Source organism: Petromyzon marinus, chromosome 32, assembly GCF_048934315.1.
Source record: "Petromyzon marinus isolate PM22_M1 ecotype Great Lakes invasive population chromosome 32, UKy_Petmar_22M1.pri1.0, whole genome shotgun sequence".
NCBI classification, from domain to species: Eukaryota; Metazoa; Chordata; class Hyperoartia; order Petromyzontiformes; family Petromyzontidae; genus Petromyzon; species Petromyzon marinus.
Window position 1 is genome coordinate 8320334 of NC_133698.1, and position 20020 is coordinate 8340353.

The 20020-nt window shown below is 44.5% G+C and overlaps 1 protein-coding gene across 3 annotated transcripts in view; it reads left to right on the plus strand.

The window, feature by feature from the left end:
* The first annotated feature begins 241 nt into the window (after positions 1-241).
* Positions 242-20020, plus strand: part of LOC116948139 (zinc finger and BTB domain-containing protein 16-A-like) — a 65675-nt gene continuing 45896 nt past the window's right edge. For 2 of the 3 annotated variants that reach the window (XM_032964544.2, XM_032964546.2), the window contains exons 1-6: positions 242-695; positions 10323-10622; positions 11051-12127; positions 12680-12940; positions 14601-14762; positions 16119-16285. In XM_032964544.2, coding sequence (XP_032820435.2) covers positions 10368-10622; positions 11051-12127; positions 12680-12940; positions 14601-14762; positions 16119-16285 — 1922 coding nt within the window. In that variant the 5' untranslated portion in view covers positions 242-695; positions 10323-10367. The remainder of the gene's footprint in view (positions 696-10322; positions 10623-11050; positions 12128-12679; positions 12941-14600; positions 14763-16118; positions 16286-20020) is intronic. The other variant, XM_032964545.2, reaches the window with a different exon arrangement.

Sequence of the window (20020 nt, forward strand, 5' to 3'; positions counted from 1 at the left end):
AGGCAGGAGGGAGGGAGATGAAGTGAGGCAGGAGGGATGGAGGAGGATTGAGTGGGGGAGGAGGGATTGAGTGGGGCAGGAGGGATGGAGGAGGATGGAGTCGGGCAGGAGGGATGGAGTGAGGCAGGAGGGATGGAGGAGGATTGAGTGAGGCAGGAGGGAGGGAGATGAAGTGAGGCAGGAGGGATGGAGGCAGCAGCAGCAGCAGGAGGAGGTGGTGGTGGTGGTGGGGGGGGTAGCAGGGAGGCGGGTGTGAGGCTCACACCGCGTGCGCGCACTCGGCTCTCAATGACTCCCGCGATCGGCACGCGCAGTTGCGCGCGCGACACCCAACTCCAGCAACAACAACAGCAGCGACGACGACGACGACGGTAGCTGCGTGCGACTGTCGCGTTAACGCGCGACTACACCCAGAACAATAAAATAAACACAACAACAACAACAACACCCGACAACAACAATCGTAGACAACAGTTTATAGAAACCGCGTCGGTTAAGCACACTCGGTGCTGTCGAACAACAAAGTACTTCGTAGCGCTGTAGTTGATAACCACCGCAATTCGAACGGTGTAGTAGCAGCGCTTCACAGGCGGCCGCTGCGAAACGAACGCAGCAACGAGTACAACAGCAACAACAACAGCAAGAGCAACAACAACAGCAGCAACAACACGGCGGCGGTGACGTCTCTAGAGGAGGTAACGCGGTGTTTGGGGGGTGATAGTGGGGGGTGATAGTGGTTGTAGTGGGGGGTGATAGTGGTTGTAGTGGGGGGTGATAGTGGTTGTAGTGGGGGGTGATAGTGGTTGTAGTGGGGGGTGATAGTGGTTGTAGTGGGGGGTGATAGTGGTTGTAGTGGGGGGTGATAGTGGTTGTAGTGGGGGGGTGATAGTGGTTGTAGTGGGGGGTGATAGTGGTTGTAGTGGGGGTGATAGTGGTTGTAGTGGGGGGTGATAGTGGTTGTAGTGGGGGGTGATAGTGGTTGTAGTGGGGGGTGATAGTGGTTGTAGTGGGGGGTGATAGTGGTTGTAGTGGGGTGTGATAGTGGTTGTAGTGGGGGTGATAGTGGTTGTAGTGGGGGGTGATAGTGGTTGTAGTGGGGGGTGATAGTGGTTGTAGTGGGGGGTGATAGTGGTTGTAGTGGGGGGTGATAGTGGTTGTAGTGGGGGGGTGATAGTGGTTGTAGTGGGGGGTGATAGTGGTTGTAGTGGGGGTGATAGTGGTTGTAGTGGGGGGTGATAGTGGTTGTAGTGGGGGGTGATAGTGGTTGTAGTGGGGGGTGATAGTGGTTGTAGTGGGGGGTGATAGTGGTTGTAGTGGGGTGTGATAGTGGTTGTAGTGGGGGGTGATAGTGGTTGTAGTGGGGGGTGATAGTGGTTGTAGTGGGGGGTGATAGTGGTTGTAGTGGGGGGTGATAGTGGTTGTAGTGGGGTGTGATAGTGGTTGTAGTGGGGGGTGATAGTGGTTGTAGTGGGGGGTGATAGTGGTTGTAGTGGGGGGTGATAGTGGTTGTAGTGGGGGGTGATAGTGGTTGTAGTGGGGTGTGATAGTGGTTGTAGTGGGGGGTGATAGTGGTTGTAGTGGGGGGTGATAGTGGTTGTAGTGGGGGGTGATAGTGGTTGTAGTGGGGGGTGATAGTGGTTGTAGTTGGGGGGGGTGATAGTGGTTGTAGTGGGGGGTGATAGTGGTTGTAGTGGGGGGGGGGTGATAGTGGTTATAGTGGGGGGTGATAGTGGTTGTAGTGGGGGGTGATAGTGGTTGTAGTGGGGGTGATAGTGGTTGTAGTGGGGGGTGATAGTGGTTGTAGTGGGGGGTGATAGTGGTTGTAGTGGGGGGTGATAGTGGTTGTAGTGGGGGGTGATAGTGGTTGTAGTGGGGGGTGATAGTGGTTGTAGTGGGGGGTGATAGTGGTTGTAGTGGGGGGTGATAGTGGTTGTAGTGGGGGGTGATAGTGGTTGTAGTGGGGGGTGATAGTGGTTGTAGTGGGGGTGATAGTGGTTGTAGTGGGGGGTGATAGTGGTTGTAGTGGGGGGTGATAGTGGTTGTAGTGGGGGGTGATAGTGGTTGTAGTGGGGGGTGATAGTGGTTGTAGTGGGGGGTGATAGTGGTTGTAGTGGGGGGTGATAGTGGTTGTAGTGGGGGGTGATAGTGGTTGTAGTGGGGGGTGATAGTGGTTGTAGTGGGGGGTGATAGTGGTTGTAGTGGGGGTGATAGTGGTTGTAGTGGGGGGGGTGATAGTGGTTGTAGTGGGGGGTGATAGTGGTTGTAGTGGGGGGTGATAGTGGTTGTAGTGGGGGGTGATAGTGGTTGTAGTGGGGGGTGATAGTGGTTGTAGTGGGGGGGGTGATAGTGGTTGTAGTGGGGGGGGGGGTTGATAGTGGTTGTAGTGGGGGGTGATAGTGGTTGTAGTGGGGGATGATAGTGGTTGTAGTGGGGGGTGATAGTGGTTGTAGTGGGGGGTGATAGTGGTTGTATGTGGTAGGAGGTTGATAGTGATAGGGGGTGCTATTGATGAGACGGCGTTTACGAATGTGCCCTTGAGTAGTAATAGCGCGGTGCCAATTGTTGGTGTTGGTGTGCGTAGCATATTGCAGGCAGGCGCGTTGTGTGTGTGTTTACACGTATGTATGTGTACATTGTATAATACGTGTGTGTGTTTACACGTATGTATGTGTACATTGTATAATACGTGTTTACACGTATGTATACCTTGTATAATACGTGTGTGTTTACACGTATGTATGTGTACATTGTATAATACGTGTGTGTTTACACGTATGTATGTGTACCTTGTATAATACGTGTGTTTACACGTATGTATGTGTACATTGTATAATACGTGTGTGTGTTTACACGTATGTATGTGTACCTTGTATAATACGTGTGTGTGTTTACACGTATGTATGTGTACATTGTATAATACGTGTTTACACGTATGTATGTGTACATTGTATAATACGTGTGTGTGTTTACACGTATGTATGTGTACCTTGTATAATACGTGTGTGTTTACACGTATGTATGTGTACCTTGTATAATACGTGTGTGTGTTTACACGTATGTATGTGTACCTTGTATAATACGTGTGTGTTTACACGTATGTATGTGTACCTTGTATAATACGTGTGTGTTTACACATGTATGTGTACCTTGTATAATACGTGTGTGTTTACACGTATGTATGTGTACCTTGTATAATACGTGTGTGTTTACACGAATGTATGTGTACGTTGTATAATACGTGTGTGTGTGTTTACACGTATGTATGTATAATACGTGTGTGTGTTTACACGTATGTATGTATAATACGTGTGTGTAAAATGTGTTTAACGTGTGTCAATGAGCGCAGCTGCCTCATGGCCTTGCACACTTCCACCCCACACGTCATGAATGTGTCATGTTTGTGTCATGAATGTGTCATGTTTGTGTCATGTTAGTGTCATGCTTGTGTCATGTTAGTGTCATGTTTGTGTCATGGATGTGTCATGTTTGTGTCATGGATGTGTCATGTGTCATGTTTGTGTCATGAATGTGTCATGTTTGTGCCATGAATGTGTCATGAATGTGGTCCTTTAATGTAGCGGCAATTTGCTCGCGCGTTTGTTGTGCGGAGGTTGCGCCACCAACCCCCGGGTCCCACCCAAGTTGGATTCCGGCTCACGGCCGAGCAATAACAACAATAATAACAATAACAACAATAATAACAATAACAACAAGCGGCGAGATGTGTGAACCGTGTATGGCTCTCCGCTAGGTCGACTCGGCCTCAAACGAGTACACGACGACGCCGTGTAGTGTAACGACAGCAACATTAAAACAAAAAAATATATCCACTGGGGAGACAAAGGCGGCCGGGAGTGGTGCCGCCGACCACCCCCATCACCCTCGTGTGGGTGGCTACAGTGCCGGCATTATTTATAGGTTGTATCGCTAAACAGCACTTGTCCCGACAGTCGGGCAACGGAGGGGATCTTTGTCTTGGTGTTGTGTGTGTTGTTGTGTGCACACACAACAACACACAACAACACACACACACATGACACACGGTCACGAGTGGCGGGTGACACGCGTGTGTTGTGTTGTGGTTCGGCGTGCGCGTTCCTTTGTTCGAACGCAACCATCAACCACGTACCACAACCATTACCAACCTCCTCCTCCTCCTCATCATCCTCCTCCCCCCTCGTCCTCCTCCAACCCACACTGACCACCAGCACAGGGACAGTGGTTTCGGGGGCTCCATTCATGTATTCAGAGACAGCGGGGGGGGGGGGGGTCGTTGTTTAGCGAGCGGCGAGGTGTGTAAGTGTGCGTGTGTGTAGCGTGCACAATGTGTGTGTGTAACGTGCACACTGTGTAACGTGCACACTGTGTAACGTGCACACTGTGTAACGTGCACACTGTGTAACGTGCACACTGTGTAACGTGCACACTGTGTAACGTGCACACTGTGTAACGTGCACACTGTGTAACGTGCACACTGTGTAACGTGCACACTGTGTAACGTGCACACTGTGTAACGTGCACACTGTGTAACGTGCACACTGTGTAACGTGCACAATGTGTAACGTGCACAATGTGTAACGTGCACAATGTGTGTGTGACGTGTACACTGGAACGTGTACACTGAGTAGCGTGCACAATGTGTGTGTGACGTGTACACTGGAACGTGTACACTGTGTAGCGTGCACAATGTGTGTGTGATGTGGTCATTGTGTGTGTGTGTGTAACGTGTACACTGGAACGTGCACAATGTGTGTGTAACCTGCACAGTGCGTGTGATGTGTCCACTGTGGAACGTGTACACTGGAACGTGCACAGTGCGTGTGTGTAACGTGTATACTGGAACGTGTACACTGTGTAACGTGCACAATGTGTGTGGAACGTGTACAGTGTGTATGACATGCACAATGACTGTAGCGTGTACAATGTGTATAGCCTGTACAATGACTGTCGTGTGTACAATGTGTGTAGCCTGTACAATGAGTGTAGCCTGTACAATGACTGTCGTGTGTACAATGTGTGTAGCCTGTACAATGAGTGTAGCCTGTACAATGACTGTCGTGTGTACAATGTGTGTAGCCTGTACAATGAGTGTAGCCTGTATAATGACTGTCGTGTGTACAATGTGTGTAGCCTGTACAATGAGTGTAGCCTGTACAATGTCTATCGTGTGTACAATGAGTGTAGCCTGTACAATGAGTGTAGCCTGTACAATGACTGTCGTGTATACAATGTGTGTAGCCTGTACAATGAGTGTAGCCTGTACAATGACTGTCGTGTGTACAATGTGTGTAGCCTGTACTATGAGTGTAGCCTGTACAATGTGTGTAGCCTGTACAATGACTGTCGCGTGTACAATGTGTGTAGCATGTACAATGACTGTCGTGTGTACAATGAGTGTAGCCTGTACAATGAGTGTAGCCTGTACAATGACTGTCGTGTGTACAATGTGTGTAGCCTGTACAATGAGTGTAGCCTGTACAATGACTGTCGTGTGTACAATGTGTGTAGCCTGTACAATGCGTATGGCTTGCAGTGTTACATCACAGTCGCACGCTTCAATAGTTTACGTTATAGCGCAATAAAATATACCGTGTCGATCTCTTGGTGTTTCCAATGAAAGTGGAATTTACGAATTAGCGTCGAGTAATTACCACGGGAGTAATTCCATTCACATAGTGTAGAGTAACACAAAACGTCTATGTAATAATATATAGTGCCGTAACTATTGCAGTCATATTCACTGCATAACGTTTAAAGAGCCACGTGGTGCTTTGCTGAACCGGTATGTAATAAAGTACGGTAGATGACAAATGGAGCTTTAAATGAAGCAAGTTAACGCATGGATTCTATTGCTAAAGGGTAAAATAATGCGTATTTAAAATTGTTATCGTATATATGATCTCATTGTCTCCATTGCAAGGTGGCATCCTATTACAGCACAGTGTTGTACTCTCAGTGTGGTTTTGTATGCATTGCATATTTACTTAACTAGTGTGGTAAAATATAATTTAGTCGTGTGTGTACAGTCGGTAACTAAGATTACTAAAGTTACATTGACTTGTGACAGCACAGGAATGTACTGTATATCCATTGTACACCGATAATGTGTTTTAAGCATGGTACAATGTAATAACTTTACTGTGTACGTAAATGTCTCACGTAGTACACTTGCACATGCAACGAACGCACATTGTATTATCAACGCGACAGTTTCATTCATGTTTGTTTTACATGATTTAAAAAAAAAATCACTATTATACAGATGTATGCATTACATAGCCCTCGAACAGTATTCATTCATAGTACTAATTGGAATGTGTTAAAGAATTACGGCATAGTGTGTGCACGGGACAGTTTACCGCATTAAGGGGAAAATGCACGTGGTTGGTCAAATGTGCTCATACAGTAGCTACCGACTTTGCAAGAACTGTACATTACAGCTTTAAAAAAAAGTTTGCAACTACGTTACAAATATAATCAACCGTGCTCATGAATAACCACGTACACTAGTATTGCATTGCACATCTTGTACACGCCTTTCCAAACTTTTAACACGTAATCGGCTAACGTTGCGCAACTCTCTGTGTGTGCGTGTTGTGTGTGGCGTGTTCTTTTGCTGCGTCCCTTTGTTGCGTTCCACGTGTTTCGCCATCCTCTTGCCACCGATGCACGCTTGGGGTTGTCCCATTGACACTGACATCACTTGCTAACTTGGGTTTCCCAATGCGTTGGAGGAACGCAATCATAACTGGCGGCGCCTTTCACTGACCCAAGCATTTGCTTTTACAAAGGGCTTCATGGCACTCGTGGTATAATCGAGAAATACCCAAAAAAATATATATATGGCCACGAGTACTTTACGGATTGAGATTCTTTTTTTTATTCCTAGCAACTGGGGTACACTACTTACTGGTGCCTTTTTCTAAGACTAGAATTTATTTTTCAAGTGCTTAATTTGTACTCTTAAATTCTATATGGCACCGATACTGCTAATTATTGAAATTCGTGGATCATGCTTTTGGCATTTCTTGTTTTCCCCCAGCATAGTGGAATACACGATCTACCGATGCATATTCTAGCTAGAATTTGCAAGTGCCTGTGGTAAAATAAATATGGCACCGATACTGCTAATGATTGAAATTCGTGGATCATAAATTTGCCAGGACTTGTTTATTCATTGGGCCGTGGAGTACACTACTCACTGGTGCTTGCTGTTTGGTGGAACTTGCGATTAGTACTCTTGGTGCAGTGAAATCTGAGTTGGCGATGATACTGCTGTTGCATGGAATTTCTAGATCTTCACGTTGCCAACAATTCCTTATCATAACACAGTGGAGTACACCACTTTCTGGTGTTTGTACCCAACTGTCGATAGTGACATCTAAATAGCCCCCGACAGTGCGACAATATTGTGTTTATTTGCTAGTCCTGGATCCTAAGAGGAGTACACGACTTACTGGAGCTTGCCCGCTTCTTTATTGTGCTGATGATTTTTTTTAAATGAAATCTGAATGGGTCCCAGTTTGCTTGCCCCACTGACGCACGTGGGTGAAAACGTGTGGCAGCAAAGTGGCGTGTGTGGTACCTTGTGTTGTTCACATTAACATGTCCCGTTGGCCCACCTCGGCGACCACGCTTTTGTATGAACAGGGCACAGGCATTTACACAATAGAGGTGAACCCTCCCTTTCCCCACCAAAACACATTCACCCCACCCCCCTAACATTCCCCCACTATCAATTCTTGCGCTATTAACTTTTACATCACGTGTCCAGGTCGCCTTTTTTATATCTATAAAGGGCAGCATGCTGAAATTGGACGTGGTTTTAATACCCGGCCAGCATGTATTTATACTCCGTGTACCACACACATTTTTTGACGTTCGGACCATAATGTTTAAAGAGCATTTAAAAGGTCAGGTTTGTGAGTGGACAATGTTCCGGGGGATGATGTAGTTGTGATGGTGTGTTATGGATGGAACACACCTCACCGTTGTTGGTGTTATTAAAGAAGGAATGCTTTTAAAATGAAATCGCCTCTCCAATAAACCAGCAGCTGACTGCTTTGTGCAGCGCGGTATGAGACAATGGAATCACGTGGGCCGAGATGTCATTGCTGATTATAGTAATACTGATAGTACTGAATTACTGCGTATGCTCTGCATGTCGTTTATCATCAGCCGTGATATACAGTATCCCATGAACATTTTCTCCAATTTTCATTAGACGGCTGTCCAGGCTGCACTTGACGTAAAGCAATTTGTGAAAATTTAGTGTGCATTTTCATTAATTTCCCCTATAAGAGATACGTTTAGGCGTTTTGGTGGCTTAGGGCAAAATAATTGCCCGTGGGTCTTCGTAGCTTTACAGTGGTGCAATTCTTTGTTGCTATTGCTTCAATTTTCCGAACAATGTCTTAAAAGGATGGCCAACGCTCGCCTTTCTTTACTGTTTGAGTACACATTTCCATTGCCAGGGTGTGTGTGTGTGGTTGGGTGTTTGCACAGCACTGGGACTGCAGTTCAACGAGAGTTGCTATTTATATTGGGGGGAAAAACAAGCGTTAAGATGAATTTCATACGTTTGTGTTTGAAATGAAGCATTCAGTCACACATTCCATACAAGACCCTGCTGAAAGAGTTTTTGGGGTTTTTAAGCCTGTTCCTGCACACATAGTGAGCACGTTTATTATGTATGCAGCTGTGGTTGGTTGGTGTGTAAGGTTGTGCCACATACCTAACGGGCGAACTCAGAGAAACCAACTCGAGAGAGAGGCGGGTCATTTTGATAGCGAAAGCTTTTTTTTTAAATGTTTTATTGGCATGCTTCTCTTAAAACTAGACCTTATTTCCTTTGGCAGCATGCTGTTTTACATGTAAATAACAAAACAGCTGCTGTGCGCTCTCGTGGGCAAATTCATTGAGTTACAATGCACAGCAGTTAATGAGCTCCAAAAGGAACCATTACTCTATAGCCATTCAGTGCTTGAAGTGTTTTAAAAAAAAAACCCAAATAAGACGAAAATCCTCTTAGATGTTCTAGTTTTATTATGCGTGATATTTGCAAACATTTAATCAACTGTGCCACGTGTGTCGCTCGTTTTGTTTTTAATGCACACCCATTTGAATGGCGATTTTACTCATTTCAGGATAGCTGTTTTTCGTTGTTGTACAAAGTAATGTTTTTTTGTGGGAATGCCAATTGTAAGTGGTAATTTGATTTGTTGCTTGCGTTCTGTTAAACCGTTTTGAGCAATAATTATAAGCTGGAGGGGAACGTTACGAACAAAAGCCCTTTCTGCTGCTCATTTTGGAATGATTAAATTAGATGGGACAGTTTGGTTATGCATGCCACCCAATATGACGATCACAAGGGCAGGCTGTGTTCCATGAGAGTTACTGACATTGCATTCAACCAAGCCGGTACGGGCAGAGAGCGCTGTATAAACACGCTTGCGTCATTGCTGGAAGTATGTCAGGCTATTTATAGTGCAGGCTGGCACTGTTTACAGTACAGTGAGTTCCCATGTGGAGGGGCAGAGTGTGGCTCAAGATCGCTGGAACGCAGTCACAGTCAACCGATCCTCTAGAGAGCAATGTGCAGCTTGATATGCGCGCGGAGGAGGAGTTGGTAGCGGGCAACGCAGCTGCGTATGACCTCTGATGGCGAATGTAGTTACTTACAGCACCCACCCGGTGTTCAGCAAAAGTAACACTTAAAGGCTACTCGTACGTAGGAAACGTTAGGGACTTTGCATACGTTCCAGTTTCACTTCTTTCCAAAAGACCGGTTAAATGCCACTGCAGTGAAGTGTTGCATTTTTTTAGGGTATGCATCGTGTTGCTTATAAGAATGACATGGGTGATGTTTAAGGAACGGAAGCCAAGCCTGTTGTGCAGGCTTGCATTGTATGTCATTTTAAAACCGGTTTGGCACTGTTTTGTAAAGGGCTTTTTTTGTCTTCAGACATAGATTAGCGAGGATTATGCTTTCATAAGAAGGACTACACAGTGGATACGGGCTTTTGATGGACCTTGACTATATTCTGTATGAAATGCCTACAATGATTTATTCTGTTTAACTTGATGGCGGACTCCTAGTTTAGTTTTTTGGGGGGGAAAAAAACCACGGATAAATGTAATCAGTGTTCAGTCGTCTACGCAAATTATGAACTGCAATTTTATTAAAAATGGAATACAGAAGAATGCTTGAACATTGGCATGCAATTATTACCATTCTGCAGAGTGGCCAATTTTTGGCTTAAGGGGGGGGGGCTAATGAGCGAACGGGCGAAAGAATTTCGAGACAAGTGAATTTCTTTCAGGCTAGCAGGAGCAACAGTGCCGTGGCCGTCCAACGCACGCTCACGATGAACGTGTCGGACACCCCGGTGGCCATCCGGCTGGTGAACCCCTCGCACCCAGGGGCCATGCTCCACCGGGCAAACCAGCTGCGGCAAGCCGGCACGCTGTGCGACGTCGTCATCCAGGTGGACGGGCAGCAGTTCCCGGCCCATCGCGCCGTCCTGGCGGCGGCCAGCAAGATGTTTGAGCTGCTGTTTGGTCAGCGTGGCGACACTACGCGCTACACTTTGGACTTTCTCTCGCCTCGCACTTTCGCGCAGGTAAGGGCAGAGTGTGGTGATGCGTGGCCAGCCGCGATGGCCCTAAACCTGTATGCGGCAGAGTCGTTGGATGTAGTAAATTAATTAGTGGGCCTCGTAGGGAAAAAAGCATGGGGAATCTAAAATGTTTTGCTTGTTAATTAAAATTAAGTTTTAATGAATTAATCACGGGACATTTCCTTTTGTTTTTGATGTTGAAAAAAAATCCATGCTTAATATGCTCGGTGTACATTTGTTAAAGGTACTTAATAAGTTATGAGATTTGAGCCATTATAACCTCAAAATAGTACACATTTTGACATTCTCTCCAAATTATTAATAATCGTTTAACAGCAATTCTCAAAAGTGACCCCAAATGAACACAACGCATTCATAAATATATTATGTCTAAGTATATGGTTAATATTTTTCCGTCATTGCCGCCTCAGGTGCTGGAGTATATGTATACATCAACATTGGAGGTTCGGCCAGAAGATCTGGACGATCTCCTATATGCAGCTGAGATATTAGAGATTGAATACTTAGAAGAACAGTGTTTAAAACTTCTTGAGGGCCTGCAGGGTTCAGAGGGCAATGAGTCAGAGGTTACGGAAGATGAAGGACACCAAAGTGGTGCCAACATTCGTGAGCACGGTGACACTGCCAGAATGCCACACGGTGTCTATCTGCAACACACTGTGGCTGGGGTCTCTGTGGCGGAACATTCACATCGTGATTTGTACCCAAGAACGTCGCAAGCTGCTTTGCAGATAGCAACCGAGGCGAGGCTGCCTGGTGTTGGCAGCCGCAAAAAACTCTACTCGAGAACGTCGCGAAGTGCAACACACCGGCTCAGCGAAGGTTCACTGTCGACTGATAACGCGGACGCTGCGGTGCCTTCTCACAGCCTCGAAGGCATTCAGTCTGAAGAGTCCATGGCACCAGAGCAGGTCGAGAACAGTGCTTTCGAATCGGCTTATTCTGTCGGCGAGGATGGGCCTCAGAGGTCCATAGACCGTACCAATAGCGATCCCAGTTTGTATCTCAGACCGTCGAATGCCGACGAAGAGGCTGTGACGGTAAGGGAGCAGGGACGAAGCAGTAGCTTCTCCAGATATCGGGAGGACCCCCATGAAGATCGCCACAAAAATGGCATTTTTCTGAGACTGCAGGAGAAGGCCGCAAAGGCTGTGGTTACAGAGGTCCTCGCCGACGAAGGTTCCATGCCTCAGGACCTGGCATGCTCGTCGCAGAAGTTGAGCAGGGGTGAGCTGGAGGCAGGCCGGGGTAGGGAGGACCCTTCGGGCCTCTATCTTAGAGCGCCTTCCCATCACGCGCTGGAAATGATGGCCGCCATGCTAGGGGAGCAGCATCGCCTGACAGAGGCCCAAGCGGCGGGCTTGCAAGCCGGCTGCTTCTCGCTGAGCCCCCGACGAGTCGCCGTGGACAGCCTCATGAGCCTGCGACATTCGCTTGTTGCCGGCCAGCACCTTGGAGGTTCGAGCCAAATGGAAACCTCAGGCGCGGTATGTCTTTTTGTTTCACCCCGACCTACACTTGCGTCTTTAAATGCAGCACCTTCTGCTAATGTGTTATTTTCCATTGATGTATAAACAGTTACTCACTTGGCTAAGTGAGGTGACAGGATTGCTTTGCCAAATTATTGTCTATTTTAATTGGTGAGAATTTGACGCGTCACTTTGCAAAGGCGAGCATTAACTGAGCGTTAATATTCAAGTCCGGCTAGTTGCGCTAATATAAAATTACTTCATCGTGCAATTATTTTTTGTACTCAGGTTGTGATTACATTGCAAAACACGGACATTTTGCAAATGAAAATTGACTTTAATTATAATTGTGTGGTATGTAAGCCATTATTTCATTCAAATAACAAATAGTTGACAGCATTTTAATGATAAATTTCTGATTAAGCGTTCAAATATTTGTTTGACCGACAGTGCTTGGTTATTATTGCCACTGCAGAAGCGAAACGCCGAGCCTGGCTTGGTTTTCGCAGTGTGTGTGTATATATATAAAACGCGTGACAAATGACCGGCCTGGTGGCTTTTTGGTAGCAGGATGGGAACCAGGCCTCCGTAGCAACACGGCAAGAGTCGATGGAGGAGAGGCAGGAGCGGTCGGGCTCTGAGGTGGAGGAGGCGCCCGGGACACCCACAAGAGGCAGCGTGATCACCAGCGCTCGCGACCTCCACCGCCACTCGTCACAGGACGACCCCGAAGATGTGGTGATGCGGCAGCCGCTCGACTCAGACGAGGAGGCCATGGTGTCTCCCCCGGAAGTTGCTTCAAATGTTGAGATCGAGGGCCACACTCCTTACGTAGGTGTTGCGATTAATGGTGATACACGTGCCCAGGGAGATGGGAGAAGTAGGGGAAAGAGAGAGTTTTTTTTTTATCTACAGCTGTCATCCTACTTTACGATTTAGAAATTCCAGTGTTTAAGAAATATATTTGTAACATGTAAACGTTTTGTATATACATCACATTTCTTCATGGTAGATCTTGCATTTTCGTTGAGCAAGCTGTGCTAGACATCACATGAATATAAACATTTAACACGTCGTGAATAAAAAAAAACGAATCTATTAATGCAATTTTTATAATTTGTGATCACTTAAATGTTCATCTCGCAAGGATTAAGTATATGGACATCAGGTTTTAACCCAGATATGTCAGGTCCCAAGCATGTTTTTTTGCTGATTTGTCATTCTGAGAGCTGTGCGTCTGGAATGACAGCTTTTAGGGAGTTAATCTTGGCTATTTTTATAAAGCCGTCACAATGACATTTTTCCCGTAATTATATTGCTGTAAAGACTGGAAGTGTACCGCATTATAATAAGTCATTTATCCATGCATATTACCTTCGTATGCCTTACCAAATGTTAATTGAATATACAGCTGAAAAATGTTGCCTGGGATATCAATTTTTGCTGACAAAATTTGGCCGTCGTTTTTGACGGTTGTCCATCATGACTCACATTTATACAACGTCCATCTAATATAAATATTGACTGACCTCTATTTCCTGTGGAGGTCTCATTTCCCATATATATTTACTCTGTTAATAAAACACTAAGAACAACTAAGAGCATTATTGAATGGACTGCCTGTTCCTTCTTTTATCTATGACGCTTATATACGTCTAGATTTTAATAAGTGCAGTCTATAATACACAATGACCTCTTAAATACATATATGGCTTATCTGTGGAGCCCTTTTATTGCAAACTTGATGCCATGTAATAGGTGTCTTTGGTGTTTGAACATCTTAACATCTGTATTATTGGCAGAACGGGTAAAACCTTTTTTATATATATATGGCTTGTTTACAATAAGGTCCTGATTGGTAGGTGCACCTCAATTTTGCACATTATCTCGTCATTTACAATAACCACCTTGGTGTTTACCCCTTAGCTGTGATGTGTTTAAAAAAATAGTTTTTTGTGTAATTTCCACCATGATTGGTCCAATGCATTCTGTTATAGAGGATGTAAACAAATGTGATAAACATTTCCTGCTGTCTACAAGTAAATGTGTGTAGTGCCATGTTAGCCTTCCCTGTTGCAAGATCCACATTTTGAATAAAGCTGAGCAATAATCTCAGTGATGCCTTCAGTCCAAAAAGATGGGATATTAAACAACACAGATCTGGCCATTGAAACGACCCATTTTCCTTTGCTTCAGCCCAGGACATGCCTTGCGATCTTTTCAATAATGTAGCGACAATATCAGTAAAAGGCACTTTCGTAGAATTCTCATTGTACATAAATGTATTTTCAGTCATGGGTGGGTCATAAATATTGTGAGCCAAAGGTCCATTCCTAATTATATCAAGACCTTTTAACGATCATTTGCTTGTTGGAAATTATTCCACTAGTTTAAGCCGCGGTAGCATTCATGCAGACAAAGGTTAAGACTCTGCCCATTGTGTGGTTTTTAAGCGGGTAAATTAACACGCGCTAATGCTTTTCCACTCCAGCATCGGGTCAGCCGGGAGGCTACGCGGCTGGAGTTGATGGACCCCGCGCTCATCTACAACATGCACATGCTGGGTGCCCTGGGCTCTGGTCTTTACCCCCTCGCACTGCATCAGCAACACCAGCACCAGCAGCAGCAGCAGCAGCAGCAGCGAGCCTTCCAGGTTTGTGTTGCCTTTCGCACTCCTCGTGCACCGGGCCCTCGCCAACTGTGTTGTGCTCGTGCGATAACGCGGTGTGACCTCCGATTGCAAGAGCAGGTGAAGACTTCATCGTTGGCTTTAGCGCAAATTTGCTCCCGTTGTAAATTAAGTGCGTGCTGCACTCGCAAATATTTTTTCGCGCGATTCGTGCCGCGGCATTGTCGTTCCGCAGACATTGAGGGAATAGTTGGAATTAACGGTACGTTATCGGGACTGAATTCTAGATTTGAAGCTTTCGTGACTGCAAGGATCCATACTCTTTGGTTCTATTCGGTAAAGTCACGTAGGTAAAAAATAAAACAACAAAAATCACGACGTTTCGGCCACAACACAAGCGGCCTTCATCAGGTGAAGGGACCAGACTGTCTCGAAGACTGCGCTGGTCCCTTCACCTGATGAAGGCTGCTTGTGTTGTGGCCGAAACGTCGTGATTTTTGTTGTTTTATTTTTTACCTACGTGACTTTACTGAATAGAACCAAAGAGTATAGTTATCGGGACTGCTTGTTTTGGGGTGGGGGAATAACTGTTTCAGATATATTCCCAATTTCAGCTTTAAAATACGGTAGCAATGGCAAGCCCATGAATTCCCAGCATAAGAAGACTACCCTCGGGGTTTTTAACTTCAATTGTCTTCACAACTCGCCAATGGGAGCAGATCATTGTGCCAAATTAACTGAAAAATAGCACCTGTTCTGCCCTGAGGATGTCATTGACTTCTTGACCTCGCTCAAGTTGGTGCACACCGCCACGGAGGAGCTTCGTAGCTGATCGAGGGATTTAAGATTGCAAAGAGGTGTTCGTTGCATTGTGCGCTGCTTGTGAAGCTCACCTGCGACAAACCACCTGAAGCGACAGTAGGCCCTAGGCACGTGTGCACGTGGCTTCGGCAGTTCAGTGTGAATTTAACCGCTCGCAAAAATCTTGCCTGTGCTCATGGTACAATTACATATGCTCTTTTAAATGCATTGAACAGTTGATTGTGTGGACCGGTGTTCGTACATGATTTGTATTATGGTGATACCACTGTTTTAAATGATTATTTTTAATGGAAGGCGTGTAACTATTCATCCTAGCATTTTGCGAATTGTCATGATGCTGGGTTGCTTTTTTGTTTCATGATTAATTATATTGTCTTATTGTTGGTGAATTGTCTTAGTTTTGGCCATATCGTTATTTTGACTCTCGTGATTGTAATGCGCGTATCTTGAGCATTCGTAATCAGTTTCTATAAACGAACTGATGCATTGTTGCACGTCTGCTTATTCGGTGGAACACTCTTTAAATTCATTACCTGTTTCTGTCAATGTCTCATCCAGGCCCAAGAGCTTGCCAGCCGCCTGGGAGAGATGAGCTCTGCGCTGAGAGCAGACCAGTCAGCCATGCAGCTCTACCTTCCCCCTGGTTCCTCGTCAGCTCCCGGAGAGGAGAAGTGTGACATATGCAATGTTTCCTTCTCAAGTCGAGAGAGCCTGTGGGAGCACAGGTTTGAAAAACAGCAACATTTATGGCGGCGTAAACTAAACTAAAACTTGGCTCGGCAAAGCCACTGTGTGCAAGCTAGTTTCCATGAGCACCCATCGTGCATAAGGCATGTTTGTACGAGTGGCCAAAATCCAGCTGGTACGAATCCTCATCTGGAATTTTTGCACTCAGAGTGTATGCCAGCTCATATCTAAACTGGCTCCAAATTTGTTTAGGTGCATCGTCCATAGCTTTCAGCTGTACATGCTCAAAGACAGAATGTTAAGGTGCATCGTCCATAGCTTTCAGCTGTACATGCTCGAAGACAGAATGTTAACGGACTATTAACTGTCATTCACACAGTCATTGAGTTAAGGTTTTAACTGCAGTACATTTTCTCACGTTGGCACGTTTTGAATTCACATGCGGGTACATTGAACCCACACTTATCTTGCTTGCTTCTCATTTTTGGCCCCAATTGGCTTGGCGTGCCAGTTGTTCCATCAGTGTGATTCGTGAGTGGGTTTTGTATTACTTGAGAAGCAATTGAGCTTTGTATTCTAGTTTCGTGGTGTCCATTTCAATACCTTTTATCAATTCCCATATACTTGGGGGATAAAAAGACTACATTGTTGTAGTAAATATGAGGCTGTGAGTTTGTGACTTTGGTAGGTCACAGTAGGTATGGGTTGTACACATTTTTTTATACAAACCACCCGCATTTATATATCAGAGTAAATTGTACTCTTTTATTTTACCCTTTTTACGTAAAAATACAGTTATTGCAGTTGGTAGTTGGTATTGGTCACAGACTTGTTGAGTAATGCATAATCTTCCACTGGAATGTGACACATTTTAAAGAAGGCCCCTTAAAAGGACCTATGTGCTCACCTTCCACAAAAAAGCCTCAGAAATTAGGTAACAGTGCTGAGTCCAAACGATATAGTATAAGCTTCCTGCTGAGGCTGACCAGCGTGGCGAGACACCCGACGGAAACGCAAGTACACGAGACTTCTTTAGGCCCTAAAAAAAGTCCGTCTGGTGTACACCAATCAGTTCCATAGACAATGCATATATTCATATTCTTAGTTCTTTCGGTAAAGTCACGTTGAAGGGAAACAACAAAATAATAAAATATATAAAACAATAAAACAATTTTTTGTTTTATATATATTTTATTATTTTGTTGTTTCCCTTCAACGTGACTTTACCGAAAGAACTAAGAATATGAATTACTGCAGTCACGAAAGCTTTAAATCAAAATTTAATGCATATATTATCAGAGCATGTTTTTGTTTGCATGTTCACCACAAGTACGTGTGGATAATGCAGACATGATTCCTTGCAAAAGGTTTCTCTTTGGTGTTTGAACATCTTAACACAAACTGTTTTATTGCCAGAAAGGGTAAAACCTATTCTTATTTTTTCATACCCTATATATGGGACATTCGTTCCGTTGGCCAAATGTGCCAGAGTTAAACTTTTGGTATTTGCAGAAGCCTTGGTGACTAGTACTGGTGTTGGATGGTGGCCGTGTTTGCCAGCAACAGATAACGTTTGAGTAATGGGTTAGGGACTGGGCGGGCGGGTTGAAAGGGCACAGATAGAGCCATTATCACTTGTGTTTACTTGCCAGATAAACACTTTTGTAGGGACCTGGTAATGCTTGAAGCTGATTTTATTTCACATTTTTTAATGTTGCAGGTGCAATATTGTGTCGCATAGTCACAGTTGGCAGCCAATAAAATGTTGTGCAAGGTGCTGAGGAAAAAGTGTTATGCCCTTGTAGAACTGTTTAATGTAGTATTACTAAATAACTTTTAAGTCATGATATTTTGATGAATACAGTGGGTGCATTTTCTGTATACCTTCTAAATTAGAGGTAATTTGTTCGTAACTAGAATGAACAAATAATTGTTGATGCAAATGTAATCAAATTTTTTGGCATATTTGTAGTTCGTCAATGAAGATGACAATCCATTGAAACACTTATAATGGACTTTATACACGGAGGCTGAGGAAGCAGCAAATTGCCTTTCACTTTTCATTCATTTTGTGGATGATTCATCTTGGCGTAAGTTTACCGTGGCTAGCAATTGAAGCTAGGCAATGATTTCCCAATGTACCCATATGGCAATGCATTTTTTGCATATATAAAATGTATTTAGACACATTATTTCAAATGGTATATTAAATCAAATGCATTTTACATGCGTGGATTTTAAATAGGACTGTTAGCACCATCTGTTATGTAGAACAGGTTTTTTGTTTGTTAGGAATGGTTCTATCGCATGGTTTTGCATGCAATTTCCTCTTATCATCCAAGATACTGGTAAAAAGAATGACATTAAATAACTCTTTTTTTGGGATATTTCAATGGCTTGTGTACAAGTGTAGAAATCACACTGCAACATTTTGTCTGTAAAGAATGTCCCTCGCAATTGTAGTACCATAATTATATGGATGGAAAAAAAAACAATCGCTGGCGTTGTAGACTGCAAGTTGGCATTTTTGTGTGATTGGAGGTCATGTGGAGAACAATGGAAGAAATCTGCTGGGTCATTTGTCTCCCTGGGAATACACTGTAGTGCCATTCATTTAACTGGCTGCTTATCAGTGGCAAGGTCAGAGGTGATCTCCAAAGGTTCACTGTAGAGCCATTAAAGGGCTGTAATCAAGTGTATCTTTGCCTCTTCGTTTGCAAAGAGCTCCTCTCAAGGTCTACAAATGACCGTGCATGGCCCAAGCTTAAAACATCTTAATGGACAACACCTGCGAGAGTCAAGCCCTCCTGTAAATTTCAAAAAGGGTAATTAACGTAAGGTGTGTGCTTATTTGGGGGGGGGGGGGGAGGGCGCTCTTGTTTTTTTGTGTGTACCTTTGCACGCAAATAAAATGTATCAATTGGTGCGGCGAGTAAGGTTTCTTTGGGTCCGAATAAAATCACCAGAGAAGCCCCGGGCAATTGCTCATCGGGGCAACTACTGCGTGTGCTTTAATGTCGGCGTTTGAAAAGTCACGGTAGTTCACGGAACCCCCACCCTTTGTACACGGTTTAGCAGGAGTGACTCATACATTTTGTTTCAACTGGTAAAAACATTTTTTTTTACATGTGGCGTATGTTTTATATCTAATTTTATGTGTCCATGAACGAATACATGGACTGATGGTGACCACATGCTTCTACAAAACTTGCCCTTTTACAAATTTGGATGCTTTTAGTGATACCCTAATCTCCGCAGGCTCCATCTGTGAAAACGTTTTTAAATTGGCAGAACCTGCTGAAAATCTTGACACGAAAATAAATAACTTACAAAATCTCTAAAATGTTATTTGAGCCTTCGCTGACTAATGTAGTATGAATAAGGGCTATTTTTACATATTTTTTGCCAAAAAACACTCCCAACTGACTTTTGTAATGCTTCTAATAGTAAAAAAATGACAGTACTTGCTTATCAGCACTTATATGCTCTGTTAAAACAGTGTGTGTTGTTTAAAACTGATATCAGTTTTTTTTCAAATGTGGTATTGAAGTTGTGGCTTACCATAAAATGTGTACATATTAGACCATAAGGGGGGAAATCCAAATCTCGTCAACAAAGTTAAATAACAGTACGTAGTTGGCAATTGTGTGGTGTAGTTTGTGCCCGTTTTGTGGCCTTAAGACTTGCTGCATTGTTCCTTATTGGCACTGTGGTATTGTGGGTTACTGTTATTATTGTTCTGTGTGGTATTTTTGGTGGCTGCATTGCAGTAT